General features: G+C 37.5%; 1 protein-coding gene across 4 annotated transcripts in view; it reads left to right on the forward strand.

Moving 5' to 3' along the window:
• The window catches only part of HECTD1 (HECT domain E3 ubiquitin protein ligase 1), a 111,365-nt gene that overhangs the window by 68,204 nt on the left and 16,889 nt on the right, over nt 1-26,272 (forward strand). For 2 of the 4 annotated variants that reach the window (XM_023227434.3, XM_023227433.3), the window contains exons 18-30: nt 757-851; nt 3,045-3,150; nt 5,967-6,101; nt 7,027-7,166; nt 7,448-7,771; nt 8,953-9,119; nt 9,214-9,390; nt 13,156-13,992; nt 14,677-14,898; nt 19,425-19,558; nt 21,886-22,008; nt 23,529-23,685; nt 25,888-26,110. In XM_023227434.3, coding sequence (XP_023083202.1) covers nt 757-851; nt 3,045-3,150; nt 5,967-6,101; nt 7,027-7,166; nt 7,448-7,771; nt 8,953-9,119; nt 9,214-9,390; nt 13,156-13,992; nt 14,677-14,898; nt 19,425-19,558; nt 21,886-22,008; nt 23,529-23,685; nt 25,888-26,110 — 2,840 coding nt within the window. The remainder of the gene's footprint in view (nt 1-756; nt 852-3,044; nt 3,151-5,966; nt 6,102-7,026; nt 7,167-7,447; nt 7,772-8,952; nt 9,120-9,213; nt 9,391-13,155; nt 13,993-14,676; nt 14,899-19,424; nt 19,559-21,885; nt 22,009-23,528; nt 23,686-25,887; nt 26,111-26,272) is intronic. The other 2 variants (XM_023227435.3, XM_023227436.3) reach the window with 2 other exon arrangements.

Here is a 26,272-nt window from a genome sequence, read left to right on the forward strand (position 1 = left end):
TACTCTGGGAGGCCACGGTGGGCAGAACACTTGAGGTCAGGAGTGCAAGACCAGCCTGGCCAACATGGTGAAACCCTATTTCTATTAAAAATACAAAAAAAATTTAGCTAGGCATGTTGGCATGCACCTGTAGTCCCATCTACTCCTCTGTAATTCTGAGGCAGGAGAATTGCTTGAACCTGGGAGGTAAGATTGCAGTGAGCCGAGATAGCACGACTGTACTCCAGCCTGGGTGACAGAGCAAGACTCTGTCTCCAAAAAAAAAAAAAAAAAAAAAAAACTGCACTTGAACTTCAATGAGTCCCATAGTCCCTTCATAAACTTTACTATTTGCATTTATTCCCATTTATTACAGTGATATATCACATTATATCACTTGGTAATCTATGAAATAGTTTTGATGTACCAGTTTTTACCTAATACTTATTAAATAGTACTGTTAAAATGGAAAATGTTCATTCCTATATTAATGTAATCTGAAACCATCTTGTATACTTGGGGAAACACTGATTTTGCAGCATAATTGCTGAGTACATTATAACGTTGAAGAAGGAAAAAATTTTGTATGTTAGCCATGGCCTACTAGTCACATAGTAAAAATAATTTTAATTGAAAGATGAAATGATTAATGATTTTATTCAGATTGTAGTGATCATTGTATAACAATATGTTAACATTTGTCTCTTAGTTTTTGGTAAATTTCAGTAAGATCCTTAAATTATTTTTTTGAGACTTTATACTTTTTGTTTTCTTTAGAGCATGGATTTGGATATGAAACAAGATTGTAGTCAACTGGTAGAAAGAATAAATGTTTTTAAAACTGCCTTTAGTGAAAATGAAGATGATGAAAGGTAAAACCCCAAATTTATTTGAATTTGATGTTTGTAATGTTTACACAGTTGGTATGCTTCCTTTAAAATAAGTCTAGTTAGTATAACATTTGCACACACAAAAGAAACTCTTATTTAACAAGAAAGTAACATATTATACATGTATAATAGGAAAATTTTTGAAGTTTTTTTTAATCTAATGGAATAAAAAGAAACATTGAAATTACATGTCTGGTATGAATGCAGCTGATCACTTAGTTTACTTATTCATGATAATTATTATTTTGTAAATTCAGACAAGGTTTCGCTCTGTTGACCAGGCTGGAGTGCAGTGATGTCATCTTAGCTTACTGCAGCCTCAACCTCCTAGACTCAAGCATTTCTCCTGTCTTGGCTGCCCAAAGTGTTGGGATTACAGGCATGAACCACCATTCCTGGCCTGATCACTTAGTTTAAATTACATGCCTGTTTAAGATAGTTGAAAATTTGAACACTGATGAAATGTTTGATAAATTGAGTAATAATTTCTCTTTTTTAACGTGTAATACTACTTTTTTTAAAAAATAATTTTTTTGTTAGATTTATGTACAAAGACTATCTCTGGATGAAATGATAAGCTCTTTAGTATTTTTTCAAAATATGTAAGAAGGAGAGGCCAGGCACGGTGGCTTACACCCGTAATTCCAGGACTGTGGGAGGCTGAGGTGGGTGGATCACTTGGGGTCAGGAGTTTGAGACCAGCCTGGCCAACATGGTAAAAAACCATCTCTACTAAAAATAAAAAGTTAGCTGGGCCTGGTGGTGAGCATCTTTAATCCCAGCTACTCGGGAGGCTGAGGTAGGAGAATCCCTTGAATCCCAGCTACTAGGGAGGCAGAGGTTGCAGTGAGCTGAGATCGCGTCACTGCACTCCAGCCTAGGTGACAGAGTGAGACTCTGTTTCAAAAAAAAAAAAAAGGAGAGAACTGGATGGAGATTGGCCATTAGTAGCTAATTGCTAAAGCTGGGTTGATGATGAAGGTTCATTATATTATTCTGTGTACATTTGAATGGGATTGCACTTTTAAAATAAGTTATACAATTCAGATAATTGTGTTAATTTCAAATTTCATTTTTAATGAATGCATATTATATCTTTATGGATGTATAATAATGTATTGAAGTATTACTGTGTTAAGCATTTTAGCTCTTTGAAAACTATTACTAATACTCAAATATACTAGTCTCAACGGAAACATCTTTTTACGTAAATTCCATAAGTAGTAATACTGTGTTAAAGGTTATAGATTTTTTTTTTTTTTTTTTTAAGAGATGGAGTCTTGCTGTGTTGCTGAGGCTGGAGTCCACTGGCTATTTACAGGTGCCATAATTTTACACTACAGCCTCAAACTCCTGGGCTCAAGTGATTCTCTTTTTTTTTGTTACGGAGTCTCGCTCTGTTGCCCAGGCTGGAGTGCAGTGGCCGGATCTCAGCTCACTGCAAGCTCCGCCTCCCGGGTTCATGCCATTCTCCTGCCTCAGCCTGCCGTGTAGCTGGGACTACCGGCGCCCGCCACCTCGCCCGGCTAGGTTTTTTTTTTTTTTTTTGTATTTTTTAGTAGAGACAGGGTTTCACCGTGTTAGCCAGGATGGTCTCGATCTCCTGACCTCGTGATCCGCCCATCTTGGCCTCCCAAAGTGCTGGGATTACAGGCTTGAGCCACCGCGCCCCGCCAAGTGATTCTCTTTTCTCAGTTTTCCTTGTAGCTGGGACTCCAGCATATACCACCTTGCCCAGCTCTGCAAGACGATTTTTAAAAGTTCTTGATTCAAATTTTCACATTGTTTTCTGGAAGTGTCATCGCAATTTACAGTCTAACAATGAGAAAGGATATGTTGTAATATCCTTGCCATCAAATATTTTTTCAAAACTTTGTTGCTTTATATTCTTTTTTATTTATCAAATATCAAATAAAATTATTTAAACTTTAAAAATAAATCATACATCTGCTTTAAATATAATTAAGTTTTTATTCAAAAAATGAAACGTTTTATTCTTAAGTGAAGGAAATTGAGTTGTAAGAGTATCTCTACTCAGACATAATCTAATACAAAAATTAAACTTTGTAGTCATGAAAAAGTAGGGGTATATAGTGAAGTTGATTACTATATTTTCTGCATGAACATTTACATATAGTTATACAAAAGCTCTTAATAATAATTATTTCTTCACAGTCGACCAGCAGTTGCATTAATTCGAAAGTTAATAGCTGTACTAGAATCTATTGAACGCCTACCTCTCCATTTGTATGATACACCAGGATCCACATATAACCTCCAGGTAACCATAAAAAATGTAGCAGCTAGTATTGCTGAATGCATCTAGGAACAGTGTGACACTTTTCTTTAAAAAAATTATTTTTTTCACGTCGGATTAAAATAAAAATGATTCACTTAATCTTTAAAGATTTTAGCTTATATGCCATTCGATTGATCTTAATGACTTGAAGTCTGTTTTGTTTGATCAAATCACTGGAAAATGATGCATTTATTCATTAATATTTGTTAAAAGAAGTATGTTTCATAGATCATAAGTGGCAAAAGATATTATATCAGTGGAAAAAGCTGAGAAAAGGGTTCCTCTTATTCTACAATTATGAGTCAGTTCTGTCTTAGTCCATTTGGGCTGCTGTAACAAAATTCCTACGAACTTAATAAACAGAAATTAATTGCTCACAATTCTGGCAGCAGGGAAGTCCAAGATCAAGGTGCCAGCAGATTTGGTGTCTGGTGAGGGCCTATTCCTCTTAGATGGAACCTTCTAGCTGTGTCCTCACGTGGTAGAAGGGATGAACAAGATCTCTCAGGCTTCTTTTAAAAGGACACTAATCCCATTCATGAGGGCAGAGCCCTCCCAAAAAGTTCTGCTGTCCAACATCACTGCACTGGGGATTAAGTTTTAACACATGAATTTTGCGGGGACACAGACATTCAGACCATGGCAAGTCCCTTCCTTATCTCTATATTGTAAACATAAGAAAAAACGTCAAGATATTTTAAGCACAATTTTTTTCAGGTCTTTCTTGATGTCAGTGGTTAGAGTCAGATTGCCCAAGTCTTCACTAGTCCTGTCAACCACATGGTTTCATAGCCTGTTTCTTTTCCTTCCCTCCTCCTCCCCATATATATATATATCTGTATATAATATGTAACTTCCTATTCACATTCTCATTCATTCAATTATTCTTTCCTTTAGTAGCTGGGATCTAGAGGCAAACAAACAATACGTTTTACTAATATCCTAGCCCAGAACTTTTATCACTTTTTTTTGTGGGTTTCTTAAGGGTTTCCTAGCAAGGCCTTCTGCTTTGAATTTTGTTCTGCATTCTACTGCATGGAGTAGTTTCTTTTAAATAACAGCCTTTAATGAGTGACTGAGGATCTATATATGCCAAAGCAATGCAAAGCTAACAAAACTTGCCATACCTGTGAGAACCCGGTACTGTTATCAGTGCCAATAGACTCCCAAACTGGAGTGCTTATCTAGGGAGTTTTACAATGCAGTAGTTGCACCTGATATTCTATATGTAAAAGATGTAGAGGGCTACTTTGTGTTTTGTTTCAGACAGAATAACAGGAGTAAGGGGGACTGTTTGGTCGATCGTTTTTAAGCTTTGTTTCTGGTAAGTGGATGAGTTGGAGATAAGTCTCAAAGACAGTGCACCGATGCCTTTTATTACGCATTTTTCACTTCAGGAGATTGTGCAAGATCCAAAGAGAGGAAGGCCAGAATGTGCTCTCTGGTAATTTTGCTGTCTAAAACTACCAAAATGCACATATAAATCTTTTAATTGTTTTTATAGGAATTAGTTAAGATTTATACAGAAATGAAACCACCTAAAATTGCTAGTCCTGTGCTTGTTGCTTACTAAAATGTATTGGATTAAAAACTGTTTTGCATCTCTTAAAGTTTATTAGCCTTTGATCATACAGGTTGAGTATTCCTTATCCAAAATGCTTGGAACGAGAAGTGTTTTGGATTTTGTAATATTTGTATTATACTTACCGATTCAGCATTCCTAGTCCAAAATCTGAAATGCTCCAGTGAACATTCCTTTGAGCATCATGTCAGTGCTCAGAAAGTTTCAGATTTTGGAGCTTTTCAAGATTCCAGATTTTTAGATTAGGGATACTTATCCTGTAGAATATATTCTAGCGGAGTAAGCCAATTAGCTACTTTTCAAAAACTTACCTGGAAAATTGTGAGTTATAAGTCACTTTGGTTAAAAAGTTTTATAAGTTTGTTTAAACTGTTGTGTATTTGAAGTTGTTTAGAAATTCTAGGAAGTTAACTTTGTCTTTTTCTTGATAGCCACTGTAACTTACTCAGTGGCCCTTTTATAAAAGAATCTTTTCCTGTAGCGTTGTTTTTTGGAGTGCAGTGTCATGATCTTGGCTCACTGCACCCTCTGTGTCCCAGGCTCAGTTGATCCTCCCACCTTAGCCTCCCCAATACTTGGAACTACAGGCATGCATGCCCGGCTAATTTTTTGTTTGTTTTAATATGTAGAGATGAGGTCTCACTGTGTTGCCCAGGCTGGTCTTGAACTCCTAGGCACAAGCAATTGATCCTCTTGCCTCAGACTCCCAAAGTGCTAGGATTACAGGTCTGAACCACCATGCCTGGCCTAAAGAATGTTAAATAGGCTGGGCAGGGTGTCTCACGCCTGTAAACCCAGCAGTTTGGGAGGCCAGAGTGGGCGGATCACCTGAGGTCAGGAGTTTGAGACCAGCCTGGCCAACATAGTGAAACCTGTCTCTACTAAAAATGCAAAAATTAGCCAGGGTGGTGGCATGTGCCTATAATCCCAGCTACTTGGGTGGCTGAGGTAGGAGAATCGCTTGAAGCTGGGAGGCAGAGGTTGCAGTAAGCCAAGATCAATCCACTGCACTCTAGCCTGGGCAACAGGAGCGAGACTCCATCTCAAAAAAAAAAAAAAAAAAAGAAAAGAATCTTTAATAGAAAACAGACATTTGTTCATAGTTCCATTATGTTTATACTTCATACATCGCAGTTGTTTTAGGGTGTATCATTTTTTACAACTCTGAGACAAAAACCAAGACGTTTTCCAAAGTATTTTGATCATTTTTGTGTAGATACTTACAAGGAGATTACGATTTCGGTTGGAACGTGCACCTGGTGAAACTGCATTGATTGACAGGACTGGCAGAATGTTGAAGATGGAACCTTTGGCTACAGTTGAATCTCTGGAACAGTACCTTTTGAAAATGGTGAGTTTCTGGCAAGGGCATGGTGAAATAAGCATTCTGAGCTGTGGTTTAGCCTTTTAGAACAGTAATTTGGGAAGTATATATCCAGAGTTATGGTAATACACTTTGGCCCAGTAATTCCATTTTAGAACTGATTTCTACATGAAGATGTTTATTATAATTTTGTAATATTGAAATACTGAACAAAAACCTTAATTCAAATCAATAAATTAATGTTAAATAGATAATTCATATTAAAAATTTAAATTTAATTGACAATTGTGTATAATTATTTCTGTTAATTTGAATATCATATAGCCATAAAAATGTATAAAGACTAATGATAACGGAAAAATGTTTTTGTACAGTATGATCAAGAATTTGTTTTATCCTATCCATTGGAATAATAAACTAAAGAAATACTCTGTGATTATTAATAGCGAGGTGCTTTGGTTGTGGGACTTTTTATTTTTCTTTATATTTTTTGCATATTTTTAAATAAGCATTTGTTTGTTTGTTTGTTTGTTTTGTTGTTGTTTTGTTTTGAGACAGAGTCTCACTTTATTGCCAGGCTGGAGTGCAGTGGCACAATCTCGGCTCACTGCAACCTCCGCCTCCCAGATTCAAGTGATTCTCCTGCCTCAGCCTCCCGAGTAGCTGGGACTATAGGCGCCCGCCACCATGCTTGGCTAATTTTTGTGTTTTTAGTAGAGACAGGGTTTCACCATTTTGGCCAGGATGATCTCCATCTCTTGATCTCATGATCCACCCGCCTCAGCCTCCCAAAGTGCTGGTATTATAGGTGTGAGCCACTGCGCCCAGCCTAAATGAGCATTTGTGATAATAAAAGAAAACAATTCACATTAAAGAGATAGGAAAAAAGTAGGTAACATGCTTGAAAACAGCATTATTAAGGTGACTGTCTTTCATATTTTCTTTGGTTTAGGTAGCAAAACAGTGGTATGATTTTGACCGATCTTCATTTGTTTTTGTTCGAAAATTAAGAGAAGGACAAAATTTTATATTTCGGCACCAGCATGATTTTGATGAAAATGGAATCATTTACTGGATTGGAACAAATGCAAAGTAAGTCACTCATTCTACTTTAAGCTGGAGTGACCATATTCGCTTGTTAAAAGAATTCTAGGAAGTAGAATAAAATTGTTAACACTCTGCATATTCTGTGGTTTAAGGAAGTTTGACTTGTAGGTAGAAGTTAAGATTATCCAAATTACTTTTTATGAGGAAAAAAAAGTTTAAATTGCTAATTCTAGAATTGTACTTAATATACTTTTATGTTTAAAACCTTGTGCAAATGCAATTATCTTAACATTGTTATTTGCTAATTTTTCTTTATTTTTGTATAGAACTGCTTATGAATGGGTAAATCCAGCTGCCTATGGACTTGTAGTAGTAACGTCATCAGAAGGAAGAAATCTACCTTATGGCCGCTTAGAAGACATACTAAGTCGTGATAATTCAGCGTTAAATTGTCATAGCAATGATGATAAGAATGCCTGGTTTGCCATAGATCTGGGTCTCTGGGTGATACCATCAGCATATACACTTCGTCATGCTCGTGGTTATGGAAGGTCTGCACTGAGAAATTGGGTTTTCCAGGTATCCAAAGATGGACAGAACTGGACTTCTTTGTATACCCATGTTGATGACTGCAGTCTCAATGAACCAGGGTTAGTTGAGGAGTCTTTGCAAATTGGAAAACTCACTAAAGAGCTTTGTTTATTTTTATAATTTTATACTTTAGAGCTCTCTTCTTTGTGAAATACTGAAGCAAAATTTTCCTTCTAAAAACAAATCACTTGATACTTCAGGCATTAAAAGTTTGAAACACTTTACTAAAACTTTGTCAAAAGGTTTAGATTAAATAGTAGAAAGCTGAGCTGAGTATTTTACACTGGATCTTAGCCAAAAGGCTGAGAAGCTATAAATATTTTTAAAATTGGTATATAGCTATATATACATACACACACACACGTATACACACACAGTACACTAATGGACACAAGTGAAATAAGCTTTCCATCAACTCTCCATATAATCACATAATACTTAGGAATGTTCAAAATATTAGCAGTGGCTATCGCTGGTTGTAGAATTAAGGCTGACTTAAAATGTTTTTATTTTTATCTATCCTTACATTTTATGTATTGAATTAGTTTTTAAAAGACAAGTCAGTAACTTCTAAAATATTAGTTATACTAAATTTTATTTATACATTTTGGCACATATCAAGGAGATTATGTACTTAAATTGCTTTTGGCATTTGATATGGTATGAGAGGAGCTTCTGAACATTAGGATTAGTAGGTGATGTTTTCACCCCTTTTTCATGCTTTAAAGACAAAATATTAATACGTTATTTAAAACTTTGCAAAAAATGTTTTTAAGTCCATTTTTCCATCATAAGAGAATTTCTCCTACTCTTTGTAAACTTTTTTTTTTCTTTTTTTTTTGTGTGTGTGTGAAGAGAATGGGGTCTTGTTATGTTGGCTGCTTTCTAACTCCTGGGCTCAAGTGATTCCCCTCACCTCAGCCACCCAAGTAGCTGAGACAACAGGGGCACACCATTGCACTCATCGTTTTGTCTTTTATCTTTGAGTTATATTAATCACAAATCATTAATGTTATGAGTCAGATCAATAGTGTACATTTAAACGTTTCATTTTTAACTTGTTTTCTTGACTACTTTTTTCCCCTTGATTTCTTGATTCTTGTAATGAACTGTTGAGTGAATATGAAAGTTAGTGTATTTTTTCTACAGGTCTCTGTTATATAAAAAATCTTCCCCATCTTGAATTTCTTTTTCATCTGTTTTAAAATATTACATAATTTGTTCTCTAACATATTAACAGGTCAACTGCAACTTGGCCTCTTGATCCACCAAAGGATGAGAAACAAGGGTGGAGACATGTGAGAATTAAGCAGATGGGGAAAAATGCCAGTGGACAGACACACTACCTCTCACTATCTGGATTTGAACTTTATGGCACTGTAAATGGAGTATGTGAAGATCAGCTAGGTAAAGAGATGATAGGAGACTTTTCTAACTTACTGAAACAATTACTTTTGTAAAAAGTGATTTGGTTTTTATTTCTCCAATTTCTACCTGACAGGGAAAGCAGCTAAAGAAGCAGAAGCTAATCTTAGACGGCAGAGACGTCTAGTACGCTCCCAGGTTCTGAAATACATGGTTCCAGGAGCTCGTGTTATCAGAGGCTTGGATTGGAAATGGCGAGATCAGGATGGCAGCCCACAGGGAGAAGGCACTGTCACAGGAGAACTGCACAATGGTGAGTAGGTGCTCAGCACATTTGTGTAGAAAATGGGTAGTTAAGTTTTTTCTTTTGTCTTTCAAGATAATTTATAAATTGCATAAATTTATGAGCACTGTTTAGAAGAATTGTTGATATCACATTGTAAATGGCAAAAATGTAAAGAAAATTAGGGAAAATTTTAAGTTCTTGGGTTTTGACTAGAAACTTACTGGTAATATTTTGGAAGTGATCAAGCCTAGTGTAAGTTGAGTATCTTCAAGACACACTTCTGGTTTTTTTCCCTCTAGTTTATTTTCAAGCTTACTGTGAGTTTTATTTTAATTTCTTATGCTTTTCTTTATCTTGTTAGTGTCACAGGAATCACGCAATAATTTTTATGGTATCATAAATCATGTAGAAGAAAAAGGATTAGCATTTTTACTTAACTATTTTTTAATAAAGCATGGAACAAGACGCATCGTCTCTTTATCTGTTAGTAGATTATTACTGTTTCAAAATGTTTCTCAGCCTACCTGCTTTTTTGGGAGGAGTTTATCATGTTTTGTAAACAATATTCACATAGCAATCTATGTGAATCGAGTTTCTTTGATGCTGCAAAGTTTAGCAAAGTCATCTACTTATGGCTGTTGACTTCAAAGCAATTATAGTGGCAAATTGTTTTCTTCAAACTATAAGGTTGATTCATTAGCAGATAATTTGCCTAAACATCAGTGGGTCTGTTTTCATCAATTTTGTATCAGTTTTTAGCATTAAAAAAAGTAAAATGTTTATATTCTCAACTTACACCACATTTGTTTTTTTTTTTTTTTTTTTTTTGAGACAGAGTCTTGCTTTTGTTCCCTGGAGTGCAATGGTGTGATATCGGCTCACTGCAACTTCTGCCTTCCGGGTTCAAGTGATTCTCTTGCCTCAGTCTCCCAACTAGCTAGGATTACAAGCATGCGCCACCATGTCCGGCTAATTTTGTATTTTTAGTAGAGACGGGGTTTCTCCCTGTTGGTCAGGCTGGTCTCGATCTCCTGACCTCAGGTGATCCACCTGCCTTGGCCTCCCGAAGTGCTGGGATTACAGGCGTGAGCCACCACCACCAGCAACTTACACCACATATTTAAAGAGCTAGAATAAATGTGACAGTACTTAGGAGAATGACTGACATTTAATTTCATGTGTTATGTGGTAAAGACATTTATTTATTCAAATAAACCCTTTGATTATATTGCTTTTAAGATTCTATTTCTTGAATTATTTTACTGCCAGATGTTTTTATGTAGTATCAGGCCCTAATTGCAAATCATTTTAATCATACAGGTTTACAGTGATCTAAAATTAATAAATACCATTAATAATTGAGACATCAGTAGTACCATTCAACTCAGAAATTTCTAATTTTCTTGTTTTTGGGCATCTTGATGATACTTATTAAAAAGTTGTTATTCTGTTTCCTGTAATTGTTTTGGCCTTGATGTATGTGACTTGAGAAAAAGAGGCTAGTTAGAGACGTGTGAATGCAGTTCTTTTTTCTTGGGATGGAGTCAACTGAAGCAATTGCATAGGGAAAGTAGAGTATTTTTTTTTTCCCCCAAGATACAATGGCACAGCAGTTTTAATACAACCACCAATCTTCACAAAATAATTTTAATACTTTGTGCCTGGACTAGCAGCATCTTGCACTGTGACATTCCTATACATACATAAGCATTTTATTGAAGTACAAATGTTAAAAGCAGAGTAACTTAAGCAATTGCCTATACAAAGGTAAATAGATACTGTAGGTTATTTTTCTTCTTGATTCATTTTTGCTGCATAGTAAGTTGCAATTACATTTCAGTATAATGTTACTGATCTATAAAATACGTTTGAACTGTAAGGTATGGCACCTCCTTATGAGAGAGTGCTCACATGTAAATCTGAATATTTTGAGTGTTTTTTTGGTTTTGTTTTGTTTTATTTGCCACAGATGGGAAAAACAGAAATCATGTAGCCTAGAAATTTCAGGGTTTTAGCATTCAAGAAAGGCCTATTTTTGCTGATCTGACAAATGTAGAAATTTAGTTTTGGCTAATCAACATGGCCGTTCCCATCAAGTTATGCCTTTAAGTCTCTATGTCAGAGAGGGTTCTTAGCTTTCAAATACTTAAGCCAACCATTTCTAATGATGGCTAGTCGTTACTGACTCTAATTTTTTTTTGTCTGTCTTTTGGGCGTAGAAGGAGTTGAGAGAGTATGTTTTTTGGGCCAATTAATACAATACAAAAGTTACTTTTATTTGAGATTGGGCTATGTTTTTGAACCTTCTTCTTTTCTCACACATTTCTGTGTAGCAGAAGAGATAGTTAAATGTTGGTTCTTCAGAGATTATTTCAGCATACAGAAAAAAATAGAGGCAATTGAAAAATCTCATCTAAGCTACTTATGTAGATTTGGGGCAGTCACTTTTCCTTTCAAAGAACACATATGCAGATAATCCCCACAGGTAATTCAATATTATTTCCCTCTGAGTGCCAGCATAAACATATGAACTTGGTGTATGTGTGGGTGGCATCTGGGTGTGTGGATGGGTGTGTATGTGAGCTTGGGCCCCTTTTATGTATGGGTAAGAACTTTATAAAGGCTTGTTATAGTTTAAAAAAAATGTTTTTTGTGTCTTATGTTTTTCCCTGAAATAGTTAGCTTATAACACTAAAATAAGATTATAAAATTTATATTAATTTTCTTTTAATAGACAATTTTTTTTTTTTTTTTTTTTGCTTTTGGAGGTTCATTACCTTTTTTAAAAAAGAATATTATTTTTCAACTACAAGTAAATATATAAATTGAATATCATTATGCTCATTAGTTCTGTACATGTTAGTAGCTTTAGCAGATAGTTTCTAATAAAAGAGCTCAGTGTGCTCTTTAAATTTTTTTTTAGAATTTTCTGTGCTTATTCAAATTTATTGAACTTAATTATTTAACATAAGAGAACCAAAGAACCACTGAACTTTGAGAACACAACCGAAATGCTAACTTTAGTATTTTATTTGAGCTAGTGACCTAAAATTTCTGTGGTAATATATGAATATTTTGAGAGGTTAGCCCAAATTAATGGTAAGAAATTAATGGTAAGCTAGCACGTTTTTCTAGACAGAAAATTTGACTAAGTATAATTATACTTAGCAATTTAAAAACTTTTACCTAGATTGTGTTTACTTGCTGAAGTGGCAGTATTTTACTATGTATATCAATCTTTTAAAATTTCTTGAACAGTTCTTCCATTTAAGAAGTAACCAAGCCAGGTGCAGTGGCTCACATCTGTAATCCCAGCTACTCAAGAGGCTGAGGTGGGAGGATCATTTAAGCCCAGGAGTTCAAGATTAGCATGGGCAACGCAAGACCTCATCTCTAAAAATCAAATAATTTTAAAAATGAAAAATAACCCAGTAGATTTAAACATGACCTTTACATTGCTTTTAAATGTCATAGACTGAATAGTTCAGAAATAAGGGAAATAAAAGGAAGAATTTTAAACATTTCCTGGAAACCTTGTATACAGTACATATTTCTTGTCCTTAAAATATTTTTATCATGAGAGTTAAATATTATAGACTTTCAGATAACTAGTCATATAGTCAAATAATTGAGTCCAAAAATTTACATATATTTTAGTTGGCCGACCTTGATTGACTAGAAATTCAGAAAAGGACAGCACTGATGAAAAGCTGATCCCATATTGTGGAGCTACTGTCTGACACGCTCCTATCTGCTTTCTTCTGGGTCTCACAAACTCCTGTCCCTTTCCAGGCTGGATTGATGTCACCTGGGATGCTGGTGGCTCAAACTCTTACCGTATGGGCGCAGAAGGAAAATTTGACCTCAAGCTTGCACCAGGGTACGACCCTGATACAGTGGCATCACCCAAACCTGTTTCATCCACTGTTTCAGGCACAACGCAATCATGGAGCAGCTTGGTGAAAAACAACTGTCCAGACAAGACGTCTGCTGCTGCAGGCTCCTCAAGTAGAAAAGGAAGCAGCAGTTCTGTGTGTAGCGTGGCCAGTAGCAGCGACATCAGCTTGGGTTCGACCAAAACGGAACGGAGATCAGAAATTGTAATGGAACACAGTATAGTTTCAGGAGCTGATGTCCATGAACCAATTGTTGTTCTTTCATCTGCTGAAAACGTCCCTCAAACAGAAGTAGGGTCGTCTTCCAGTGCAAGCACCAGCACCTTAACAGCGGAGACGGGAAGTGAAAATGCTGAAAGGAAGTTAGGCCCCGATAGTTCTGTTCGTACTCCTGGGGAGTCTAGTGCAATATCCATGGGAATTGTCAGTGTTAGTTCTCCTGATGTTAGTTCAGTATCTGAATTAACTAATAAAGAAGCAGCTTCACAACGACCTCTTAGCTCTTCAGCAAGTAACAGACTCTCAGTGAGTTCTTTGTTGGCTGCTGGGGCCCCTATGAGCTCTAGTGCAAGTGTACCTAACCTGTCCTCAAGAGAAACATCTAGCTTGGAGAGTTTTGTAAGGAGAGTGGCAAACATAGCACGGACTAATGCCACGAACAACATGAATCTAAGCCGAAGCAGCAGTGATAACAACACTAATACTTTGGGGAGGAATGTGATGAGCACAGCAAGTAAGTGAGCTTTTCCTTCTGGAACCAATGCTTTTTCCACTTGGAGGGATGCAAAGTAGGGTCTCTTGTTCTGGCTGCAGTTTTTAACTAGGTCATTAACCATATTAGATAAAGCTACATCAAATTTAGCACTTCAGGAATATGAAGTTAAGTTCTCTAGAATCATCATATTTTCAGAATTCAGATTAGGTGTGATAAAGAACCTCTTATTCTAGAAGGATAAAACAATACTTCTGATTTACACTCTTTTATGATACATCATTAAGCAAAGTTGCATGAGGAAATAGATGACTATTAAATGTTATCATAGTGCAGTGAAACCAAAGCATCATGTAAGTATAGCTTTTATTTAGACTCTACATTGATCTTAGCTTCTGAAAGTTAAATTCCAATTTAAGCTGCTAACAGGTCAAAATAATTCCCTTGGAAAATACATTGGGAATTATTTCATTGCTTGTTTCATTTCTTTAAAAAAGTTAGGCATAATATTTAAAAATATAGTAGTGCTATAAAAAGAATTTTTAGTTGGATTTCAGTTGGGTTCCCAAAGTTGTTGCTTTTCAGTAACCATTTTATTATTAGTGTGTTTTATGACCTCACTCTTTAAAAAATATAAAACTTGGTTTTTCTAAGGTTTCTACAATCTCACCTATTTGTACTGATTTGCTTCATTTTTGTCTTTAGCTTCTCCTCTTATGGGTGCTCAGAGTTTCCCTAATTTGACCACACCTGGTACTACATCAACAGTGACTATGTCAACGTCCAGTGTTACTAGCAGCAGCAATGTAGCTACAGCAACAACAGTTTTATCAGTTGGTCAATCATTAAGTAATACTTTAACCACCAGCCTCACATCAACTTCCAGTGAGAGTGACACAGGTCAGGAAGCAGAATATTCCTTATATGGTAAGTTATAATTTAAAATTGAAGTATTTAGATACTTAAATAATGATACTTTTATTATGTTTTCTCCTGATATTTTAAACTTTTGTTTAAAGAGAATTATTCTCTCTTCTTATAAATATGGAATCTTTGGGCCAGGTGCAGTAGCTCACGCCTGTAATCCCAGCACTTTGGGAGGTTGAGGCAGGTGGATGACTTGAGGTCAGGAGTTCGAAACCAGCCTGGCCAACGTGGTGAAACCCTGTCTCTACTAAAAATACAAAAAAAAAAAAAAATAGCTGGGCGTGGTGGTGGTTGCCTGTAATCCCAGCTACTCGGGAGGCTGAGGCAGGAGAATCGCTTGAACCCGGGAGGTGGGGGTTGCAGTGAGCTGAGATCGTGCCACTGCACTCCAGCCTGGGTGACAGAGCAAGACTCCGTCTCAAAAAAAAAAAAAAAAAAAAAAAATTATCTGGTCAGATGTGGTGGCTCACGCCTATAATCCCAGCACTTTGGGACACCAAGGTGGGAGGATCACTTGAGGCTCAGGAACTCAAGACCAGTCTGGGCAACATAGACCCCCCATCTTTACCACCCCTAGACCCCCAAAATTAGCCAGGTGTGATGTCCTGGTACTCAGAAGGCTGAGGTGTGAGGATTACTTGAGCTCTGAAGTTCAGGACCACACTGAGCTGTGATCATGCCACTGTACTCCAACCTCAGTGACAAGGCTAGACCCTGTCTCTGAAAAAATATTTTGAAAAAAATTGCAGTTATCTGATTATACATGAAGTAGATCTAGGGACTTTATGGGTCATTTTTTTTTTTTTGCCTTTTGTCACAAAAGAAGTTTTAATGGAAGAACCATAAAGTGATTTGACACTCTTACTACTGAGAGAAGAAGTGTAATAGATTCATAAGGTTTGTAAAATGATATTCCTTGTATGCTGTTATCAAAGACTTTTGGAAATAATTCCTTAGTTAGGTAACGCATGATTCTTGCAAATTAAATTTTATTCAGAAAGTTCAGTAATAGCCTTATGGCTTCCATGTTGTAATCAAAGGGATGTATTTGATTCAGTTAAGATACAATCTGTGTTTCTATTTCTCTTATTTTATCTTATTAGAAAAATAATGCTCTGAATAGAAACTAGAAGAAAATGAAAATTGTCTAGTCCCCACCTACCAGAGACAACCACTGTTAATCATTTGATGTACATCATTTGATATATGGTTTTTTTTTTTAACAAAAAAGGATTATATCCTTTTCGGCCAGCTGTTTTCACTCAATATATTGTGAAAACATTTTCACATATGTTGGATGGGTTTCTGTAACATTTGAAATGATTGCCAAATATTTCACTGTGTGATCATTTAATAAATTATCAATTTTTTATATTTAAGTTATAACTTTTTCGTTACCATAAACATCATTATGAATGAACTTTCTTGTACTGTATTTTAGTATATTTCCTTAGGATAAATGCCTAAAATAATAATTACTGAATTGCTTTCCAAAACATTGCACTCCATCCCTATTGTTTTGGAATACCCTTTACCATATATCCTTGATCATATTGCCTGTTTTTCTTTAAAAAAAATTGGGAGTAATTTTAAAGACAAAGTTTATACGAAGATACATTTTTAAAGTGCTATTTTGTGTATACCCCCTTTTTAATGTTTTCTTCATTTTTGTGAGAATATAGCCTCTCCTAATTCATAGCAAGAATTTGATACGATGTTCCATAGTTTTAAGAAAGTCATTATATTTGTTTCTGCTTTTCCTATTAAACAAGTGTGTAGCAAAATGATGATTATTACACCAAAGTGTTATAAATTGATTGCATAAGCTGTTTTCTGATTTATTATTTCTCATGGTGGTCCAGTGCCCCTCTCTACTTATTTGTTATTATGTTAACTTCAAGCATTAGCTCTTGGTCATGGGAAGTTAAAGATGATCCTGGGGAGGAAAGAGTAAACTGGCCGGGCGCTGTGGCTTACGCCTGTAATCCTAGCTCTTTGAGAGGCTGAAGTGGGCATATTGCCTGAGGTCAGGAGTGTGGGGCCAGTCTGGGCAACATGGCGAAACCCTCTTTACTAAAATACAAAAAATTAGCCAGGTGTGATGGCCCACGCCTACAGTCCTAACTGCATAGGAGGCTGAGGCACCAGAATCATTTGAACCTGGGAGGCAGAGGTTGCATTGAGCCAAGATTGTGCTATTTGCATTCCAGCCTGGGTGACAGAGCAAGACTCTGTCTCCAAAAAAAAAAAAAAGTTAGAACTATTGATTGACTTTTAAATTTTGTTGTTAGGTTTGACCAGCCTTAAAAAAATTTATTGTTGGCCGTGTGCAGTGGCTCATGCCTGTAATCCCAGCACTTTGGGAGGCCAAAGCAGGCAGATCACAAGGTCAGGAGTTTGAGACCAGCCTGGCCAATATGGTGAAACCCTGTCTCTATTAAAAATATAAAAACTAGCCAGGTATGGTGGCGGGCGCCTGTAGACCCAGCTACTTGGGAGGTGGAGGCAGGAGAATCTCTTGAACATGGGAGGCGGAGGTTGCAGTGAACCAAGATTGTGCCATTGCACTCCAGCCTGGGGGACAGTGCGAGACTGTGTCTCAAAAAAAAATCTATTGTGAGGTGATGAAAAAAAATTTAATGTAATTTTTATTTTAGATTCAGGGAATACGTGTGCAGGTTTGTTACAGGGATATATTGCATGATGCTGAGGTTTGGACTTATATTGATCTTGTCACTCAGATAGTGAACATAGTACCCAATAGGAAGTTTTTCAGTCCTTGCCCACTCCTGATTCCTTTTGGAGTCACTAATGTCTACTGTTCCCATCTTGGTGTCCATGTGTACCCAAGGTTTAGCTTCTACTTACAAGTGAGAACATATGATAGAAGATGTTCTTTTTTATATTGTTAAAGCTGGTAGACACTTTAGACTGCTGGGGTGAAAAATCAAAGTAACATCAGTTTATACCATCTGTATATGCTGTGCAAACTTTTATTGTGTTGTGGTTTTTCTCTTACCACAGGCACAAATACCATACCATGTTGTGTTTTGAGAGACGTTTCATTCTATGATGTGGTCACATCTGTGAAATACAGAGCTTTTTAATGCTGGTAAAAAAGGGAAGATGAGAAAGAAAAAATGGACATCAGTCAGTTGTAACATATCAGAGATAGAATTTCAATATATGAAGTTAGATTATGTTCCTTAAAAGATAAATCAGAGTGGAATAGATTTATTTTGTGTATCACCACATCATACCAGTTCCTAAATTGCAGGTGGCTCCTTACAAGTGTTAAAGGGTAACATATTTCATCAAATTTAAGATGCTGTTGATTGTAAGACACACCAATTTTTTTATATTGCTAAGGTTAAAAATGTTGCAATTTAATTCTGACTTGCCATTGTTTGTAAGATACATTCTGATTTCAAAGCATTACAATGTTTTAAAAATGTAGACCTTTCAACCTGAGAAAGTTGATTACAAAAAAAAGTGTACCCTTAGAAACTAATTAAATATAATGGCAGACTTCTTCTACTGGCCATCCAGTAAAAGGCACTGAATATTTAGTCCTGTGTAATTATTGGACTAAAAACCAATTGGTTCAGTGGTCTGTAGGTGTAAGTTTCTGAGTAACTATAAATTGTCTTCTGGATGTTCTTTAGGAATATAAAGTATTTTGTTTTTTATCCTATGTGCAGTTCTGATATTATATTTGACTATTTTTTCCAGATCCAGTAAAAAGTTCTGTTTTAATCCGTTTAGTCCTCTTTCAGTTTTTATGAAGAACAGTTTGTCAGCATCTTCATTTATGCAGGACAATGTAATTTGACCCAGTCTCCATTGAAGGCAAGAGATTCTAAGAAGGAAGGAGATTAAAGTGATTCAAGTTATTTTGAACTTCCTTATGTGCTAGATAATATGGATAACATGAAAGATGCCACATACATTATTCCATAGTAAATAGGCATTATCTTAAGTAGTCATTGTTTTTGAGTAACCTACCAGATCAGTGTCTCTCCCTGTGAGCTTCATGGGGACTCAGACCGTGTCTTCTTTGTTTGCAACTTCATATACCTCGTGCCTAACACTGTGCTTGGCATATAGTATTTGTTGGAGGAATGAATAACTCCAAAGTGTTCTCTTTTCTACCATGTTCTGCTTCCTGTGACTTATTCAGAGAATGACGATAGGGGTTTCTTTGGGTTTTGTTTTTGTTTTTTGTTTTGAGATGGAGTCTCGCACTGTCGCCCGGGCTGGTGTAAAGGTTTATTTTTTGGTTGTTGTTTTTTAAATAGTCCAAATGGTTATCCTTTTATATTATGATTTTGTAATTCAGGTTTAGTTTATGGTTGTCCTTTATCCCTTTTTTTTTCATGGTTGTGTCCATACTCATCTTGTATGTGGTGGCAGAATGCAACACTTGTCCCTTTTGAACTTTCGTTTTGTAAAAACTTAAAATGCAAAGTTCCTTTGTTACACTTTCTTAATTGTATTGACATAAGGTTGTGGATTTTGTTTTCAAGATTTCCTTGATAGCTGCCGTGCCAGTACTCTGTTGGCTGAGCTTGATGATGATGAGGACTTACCTGAGCCAGATGAAGAAGATGATGAGAATGAAGATGACAATCAGGAGGACCAAGAATACGAGGAGGTTATGGTAGAGAGAGTACCCCATTGTCTTCACAAAGATAGGTTGTTAATAGTTGAAATGAAGAAAGGAAAAGCTAAGTCATAAACTTCGAAGCAAGGAAATGTGGCAACAGTATAAAAAATGTGGTTAAGAAAAGCAATTTTAATCTGAGCATTTATGATTCTCCACTTAAAGAAAATAAATTGGTTATATTTGAAAAGTTATAGAATGTCACATGATGTTTTAACAGGCTTAAAAGTGTGTGAAATTAGGCTGGGTATAGGACTTATGCCTGTCATCCCACACTTTGACACTTGTAGTGCTGGCTACTTGGGAGGCTGAGGGGGAAAATCACTTGGGTCCAGGAGTTCCAGGTTGCAGTGAGCTGTAGTTGTGTCACTGCGCTCCAGCCTGAGTCACAGAATCTCACACATACACGCACACATGCTCGGGCGCACGCACACACACACACGCAGTGTATGAACTTTGCCAGTGCAGTGACTTGTGCTGCAGTGAGCTATAATTGGGTTACTGCACTCCACCCTGAACCACAGAATGACACACACACACACACACACACACACACGTGTATGAACTTAGCCAGTGCAGTGGCTCGTGCTGCAGTGAGCTATAATTGCGTCACTGCACTCCTGCCTGAGCCACAGAATCTGTCACACGCACACACGTGCATGAACTTCGCCAGTGCAGTGGCTGGTGCTGCAGTGAGCTATAATTGGGTCACTGCACTCCACCCTGAGCCACAGAATGACACACACACACACACACACACACACACACACGTGTATGAACTTAGTTGGCTCGTGCTGCAGTGAGCTATAATTGCATCACTGCACTCCAATCTGAGCCACAGAATCTCTCACACTGACACACACATGCACACGCGCACACGTGTATGAACTTACCCAGTGCAGTGGCTCGTGCTGCAGTGAGCTATAATTGGGTCACTGCACTCCAGCCTAAGCCACAGAATGAGACCCTGACAGACACACACACACACACACAGAGAATGTGTGAACTTAGCCAGTGCAGTGGCTCGTGCTTGTAATCCCAGCTACTCAAGAGACTGACGTGGCCCAGGAGTTTGTTTTTTTTTTTTTTTATTTTTTTAATTTAATTTAATTTAATTTTTTTTATTTTATTTTTATTTTTGTTTTTTTTAATGCATTTTTTTTTGTTGTTGAGATGGAGTCTCCTCTATCACCCAGGCTGGAGTGCAGTGGCCAGATCTCAGCTCATTGCAAGCTCCGCCTCCCGGGTTCCCGCCATTCTCCTGCCTCAGCCTCCTGAGTAGCTGGGACTACAGGCGCCCTCCACCTCGCCCGGCTAGATTTTTGTATTTTATTAGTAGAGACGGGGTTTCACTGTGTTAGCCAGGATGGTCTCAATCTCCTGACCTCGTGATCCGCCCGTCTCGGCCTCCCAAAGTGCTGGGATTACAGGCTTGAGCCACCGCGCCCGGCCAGGAGTTTGTTTTTTAGTACCTATGGTTTTGCAAGCAGGGTCCATCTGTTTTCTCATTAGTTGTCATACGAAGGAATGAAGTAGAGGCGTAAAAAAAATAATTTGCCCTTATAATCAGAGTTAAGTGGAAGAGTGAGGACCCAAGCCTATGCAATGTGATCCAGAACTCTTAATATTTAACCACTAGGATTGTATTCTAATTGAAAGTTGTGCCTAAAAAATACCCTTTATTGTAACTAACTGTATATTTAAAATTTCTCTTTTTTTTTTTTTTTTTTTGAGACGGAGTCTCGCTCTGTTGCCCAGGCTGGAGTACAGTGGCCGGCTCTCAGCTCACTGCAAGCTCCGCCTCCCGGGTTTACGCCATTCTCCGGCCTCAGCCTCCGGAGTAGCTGGGACTACAGGCGCCCGCCACCTCGCCCGGCTCGTTTTTTGTATTTTTTTAGTAGAGACAGGGTTTCATCGTGTTAGCCAGGATGGTCTCGATCTCCTGACCTCGTGATCCGCCCGTCTCGGCCTCCCAAAGTGCTGGGATTACAGGCTTGAGCCACCGCGCCCGGCCTAAAATTTCTCTTTATAAAATGTTACTAGATTTCAAAAAAATTGATGAGTTTTGATGGGGTAAAGAAATTTTGAAAATGCTTTTAGTATGTGGTTGCTAAGAAAACGCAATACTTCTTATGAAGGAGGTTAGTATAAAATGCATGATGAATTTAAAACATCGAACTCATAACTTTTCTGAAGTTGGCTAATGAAAAAGTTTTCAGTGACACTTTTGTTAATAGGGGTTAATATATTCAGGTCATGGCTGAAAGGGGGCATATATGGGTCAAATAATTAGACGTGTATCTCTTGGGATTGTTTTATTTTAGATTCTGAGACGCCCATCCCTGCAACGTCGAGCTGGCTCCCGCTCTGATGTAACGCATCATGCTGTTACCTCACAGCTACCACAGGTTCCTGCTGGAGCAGGGAGCCGACCTATTGGGGAGCAGGTAATACCTTCATGTTTATCTCCCTACCGTATGTATATTTTTCCCTTTCATAGTAAGGCACCAACCTAAATGCCTACAAAAATGTGCAGTGTGGAAAGGGTAAGAAGAGGGAGTTATCAAACAGTTACACAAAGAAACTTCCCCTACTGGTTGGGTTTCATATTCCATATAGAATCCATGATTGGTGTGATGTAATGCATGCAGGAGCTTAATGCTTGAAACCCCTTTACCTTGCTTTGGGTAATAGTAAACATATATTAAAATGGTTAATATATAGTATCTAAGATTTGTAGTTACAGTAGCAGTAGTAGAGGTAGTAGTAGATGTAGTAGTAGTAGTTGTTTATTAATAGCTAACACGTAATGATCACTAATTAAGTGCTAGAGTTGTTTCTGTTTTTGAGACAGGATTTTGCTTCATTGCCCAGGCTGTTCTTGAACTCTTGGACTCAAGCTTGCCTGCCTTGGCATGAGCCACTGTGCCTGGCTGGCATAGTTCTTAATACTTTATGTATATTAGCTAATTCTTTCCAACAGCCTTTTTAGGGTTATTATTAGCTATAATTTTCAGATGAAGTAATTGCTAAAAGTCATACATATAATAGTAGTTTTGGTTCCAGGATGCAAACCCAGACATTCTGGAATCAGAGCTGTCAGATGTCAGTTTGTTTCAGTTAAGTGTTTAAACCAAACTGTGGATGTATGTGCACGTGTGTTTACGTGCTATCTGCCTCATAGTAATTTAAAGCAACTCCCCAGCATTTTATTTGGTATGTAAGTAATTCAGTATGAAATGTAATTTACATTTTAAAAGCCAACTTATTTTAAAATAATTATAGGTTCATAGGAGGTTGCAAAAATCCTCGAGGTCTTATGTGCCCTTTACCTAATTTTTCCCATTGGCTAGTTTCATATTACCTAATTTTAGTACAGTAACAAAACCAGGAAGTTAACGATGTTTGTGAATGGTTATCCTTTTCTTTTTTTTTTTTTTTTGAGACAGAGTCTCACTGTGTCTGCCTGGATGGAGTGCAGAGTGCAGTGGCACAATCTTGGCTCACTGCAACCTGTGCCTCCCGGGTTCAAGTGATCCTCCTGCCTCAGCCTCCCGAGTAGCTGGGATTACAGGTGCCTGCCAGTATGCCGCTGATTTTTTATATTTTTAGTAGAGATGGGTTTCACCATAGTGACCAGGCTGGTCTCGAACTCCTGATCTCATGATTCGCCTGCCTCGGCCTCCCAAAGTGCTGGGATTGCAGGCTTGAGCCACCGCACCTGTCCGTGAATGGTTATCATTTGGTGAAATGTGTAGATTTGTATAACCATCAAGGATGCAACTTACTTTGGGTAAACTGAAATGATTAAGAAATGTGTGTTTCTATCCATGTTTAGGTTAGCTCATTTTGGGTTTAAGAAATATGGCTAAGGAAATGCAATAGGTCTAAAGAACTAACGCATTGCCTTTGCAAGAACGAGATTTTGCATCTTATGATGTTTGTGTGTAAAATTTTATTTTGATAGGAAGAAGAAGAGTACGAAACTAAAGGAGGACGCCGGAGAACATGGGATGATGATTATGTGCTAAAGAGACAATTTTCTGCATTGGTTCCTGCTTTTGATCCTAGACCTGGTCGTACTAATGTCCAACAGACAACCGATCTAGAAATACCACCCCCAGGTACAGGATGTTTTGGTTTTATGGTTTATATAGTTTGAAAAGTAAGGTGCTACTTGTGTATGCACGTTATTAAAAATTTTTTTTTAGTTTTGTGTATGCAGGTTATAAAAAAATTTTCGTCAGCCACACATTCTTTAAAAAGTACAGGTTTTTTAAAGGAGCAAATTACAAATTATTTCAAATTTTAAAAACCAACATGTGTTTTGTATTTGTTCAATTTTTAAGGCAAAGTCCCACTTAAAGGTGGGAAATTCTTATTGTATTTTCTACTGGATCAAAATTCCTAAGGATTTATACGTCTCAATTTTGACAGACTCTCCAGTGGTTACAGTTATGCCCTCTAGAGTCAGTTGGTCTGGGTAACAACCTTGTCCCTTACAACTTGTATTTTAGAGTGTGGTAGGCATACTAATTGCTCCCCAAAAACATTCAGGTTCTAACCTGTGGAACTTACGATATATTATCAAAGCAGACAAAAGAGACTTTGCAGATGTAATTAGGGATCTTGAGAAGGGGAGATTATCCTGGATCATCCAAGTGGACACAGTGTAATCATAAGAGGCAGGAGTCAGAGAAGAACACATGACTAAGGAAACAGGAGTCAGAGTGACGACGAGCAATGAGCCAAGGAATGTGGGCAGCCCCTAGATGCTAGAAAAGGCAAGGAAACATTCTTCTCTAGAGACTCTAGAAAGAATGAAGCCCTGCAAATCCATTTTAGACATTCGACCTCTAGAACTCTGAGATAATAAATTTGTGGTAGTTTTTTGTTTTTTTTTTTCTTGAGATGGAGTCTTGTTTTGTCACCCAGGCTGGAGTGCAGCCTTAGCTCACTGCACCCTCCACCTCCCAGGTTCAAATGATTCCCCTGCCTCAGCTTCCCGAGTAGCTGGGATTACAGGCACACACCACCATGCCCAGCTAATTTTTGTATTTTTGGTAGAGATGGGGTTTCACCATGTTGGCCAGGCTGGTCTCGAACTCCTGACCTCAAGTGATCCACCCACCTCAGCCTCCCAAAGTGCTGGGATTACAGGTGTGAGCCACCGTGCCTGGCAAGTTTGTGTTGTTTTAAACCACCCAATTTGTGGTACTATTTTATAGCAGCAGTAGGAAATGGATACATTGGGTAAGTCACCAAAACTTATCTAAGCTTGAATTTCTTTATCTCTTACATGAGAGAATAAAGGTCCCTGTTGGACAAGGTAGTTAAAAAGCTTAAATGAAGTAAGGTATGTAAAGTGCTTAGTGTGCTGCCTGATGTGTGCCTCAATAAATGTCAGCTATTATAATCAGTAAATTGTCCTTAACAAAGATTTAAATTGACGATTAAGCGAGGAGGGTATTTTTTAGCTGACAGAAAGATACCTGTATTAGGCTGACCACGGTGGCTCACGCCTGTAATCCCAGCACTTTGGGAGGCTGAGGCGGGCAGATCACGAGGTCAGGAGTTCAAGACCAGCCTGACCAATATGGTGAAACCCCGTCTATACTTAAAAATACAAACATTAGCCAGGCTTGGTGGTGCACGCCTGTAATCCCAGCTACTCAGGAGGCTGAGGCAGGAGGAATTGCTTGAACCCGGGAGGCAGAGGTTGCAGTGAGCCGAGATCACGCCACTGCACTCCAGCCTGGGTGGTGACAGAGTGAGACTCTGTCTCAAAAAAAAAAAAAGATACCTGTATTAAATATGAAAGTAAGTATACTCTGTAGTATAAATGTTCTTTGGGGAGGATAGATAGACTGAATCAAGGTGTTTCTTGTAAGGGTCCTTCAAAAAGGAGAATCTTGTTTCTTTGGAGTTCAGAGAAAAAAAATTAATTATAAAAAAGGAAAACATATTCTAGAGAGTATAAATAGGCACAAACTTTTTGTAGAGTTCTCTACCAGTATATTTTGTATCTTCTGAGAATGTGTTTTTGCCTATGGTAATTTTAAATACTAGCTCTGTATCCCGTTTTGTACACGTAGGTGAGCTGAGATCGTGCCACTGCACTCCAGCCTGGGCAACAGAGCAAGACTCCATCTCAAAATAAAAAAAAAAGAAACAGAAAACAAAAATGTCAAGGCCTAGAGTCTTAAGTAGCTGACATCCTTTAGCTAATGTATGGCAGAGGGGTTTGGATTTCATGTAGCCTTGTTGCCTAGTTTGGACTGCTTGTTTTAGTATAATTGTTTTTCACACATCTTCCAAATTTTCAGGGACACCTCATTCAGAGCTCTTGGAAGAAGTCGAATGTACTCCGTCACCTCGATTAGCCCTCACTTTGAAAGTAACAGGTCTTGGAACGACTCGTGAAGTTGAATTACCACTCACCAATTTCAGATCAACCATCTTTTACTATGTACAAAAATTGCTTCAGTTGTCCTGTAATGGCAATGTGAAATCAGATAAACTTAGGCGTATTTGGGAGCCCACATACACGTAAGAAATTTTAACTTAATGTTTTGGTAGATAATGCCCTAGTGTATGAGCCAAGAAGCATTGTGTTTATTTTGGATTATAGGAACAGAAAAGTTTGGGTTTTTATTCTGTGGCTTACAGGAACAGATAATAGTGTTTGGGACTCTTGGTGTAGAATGATTA

Source organism: Piliocolobus tephrosceles, chromosome 6 (genome assembly GCF_002776525.5).
Source record: "Piliocolobus tephrosceles isolate RC106 chromosome 6, ASM277652v3, whole genome shotgun sequence".
Classification (NCBI taxonomy): domain Eukaryota; kingdom Metazoa; phylum Chordata; class Mammalia; order Primates; family Cercopithecidae; genus Piliocolobus; species Piliocolobus tephrosceles.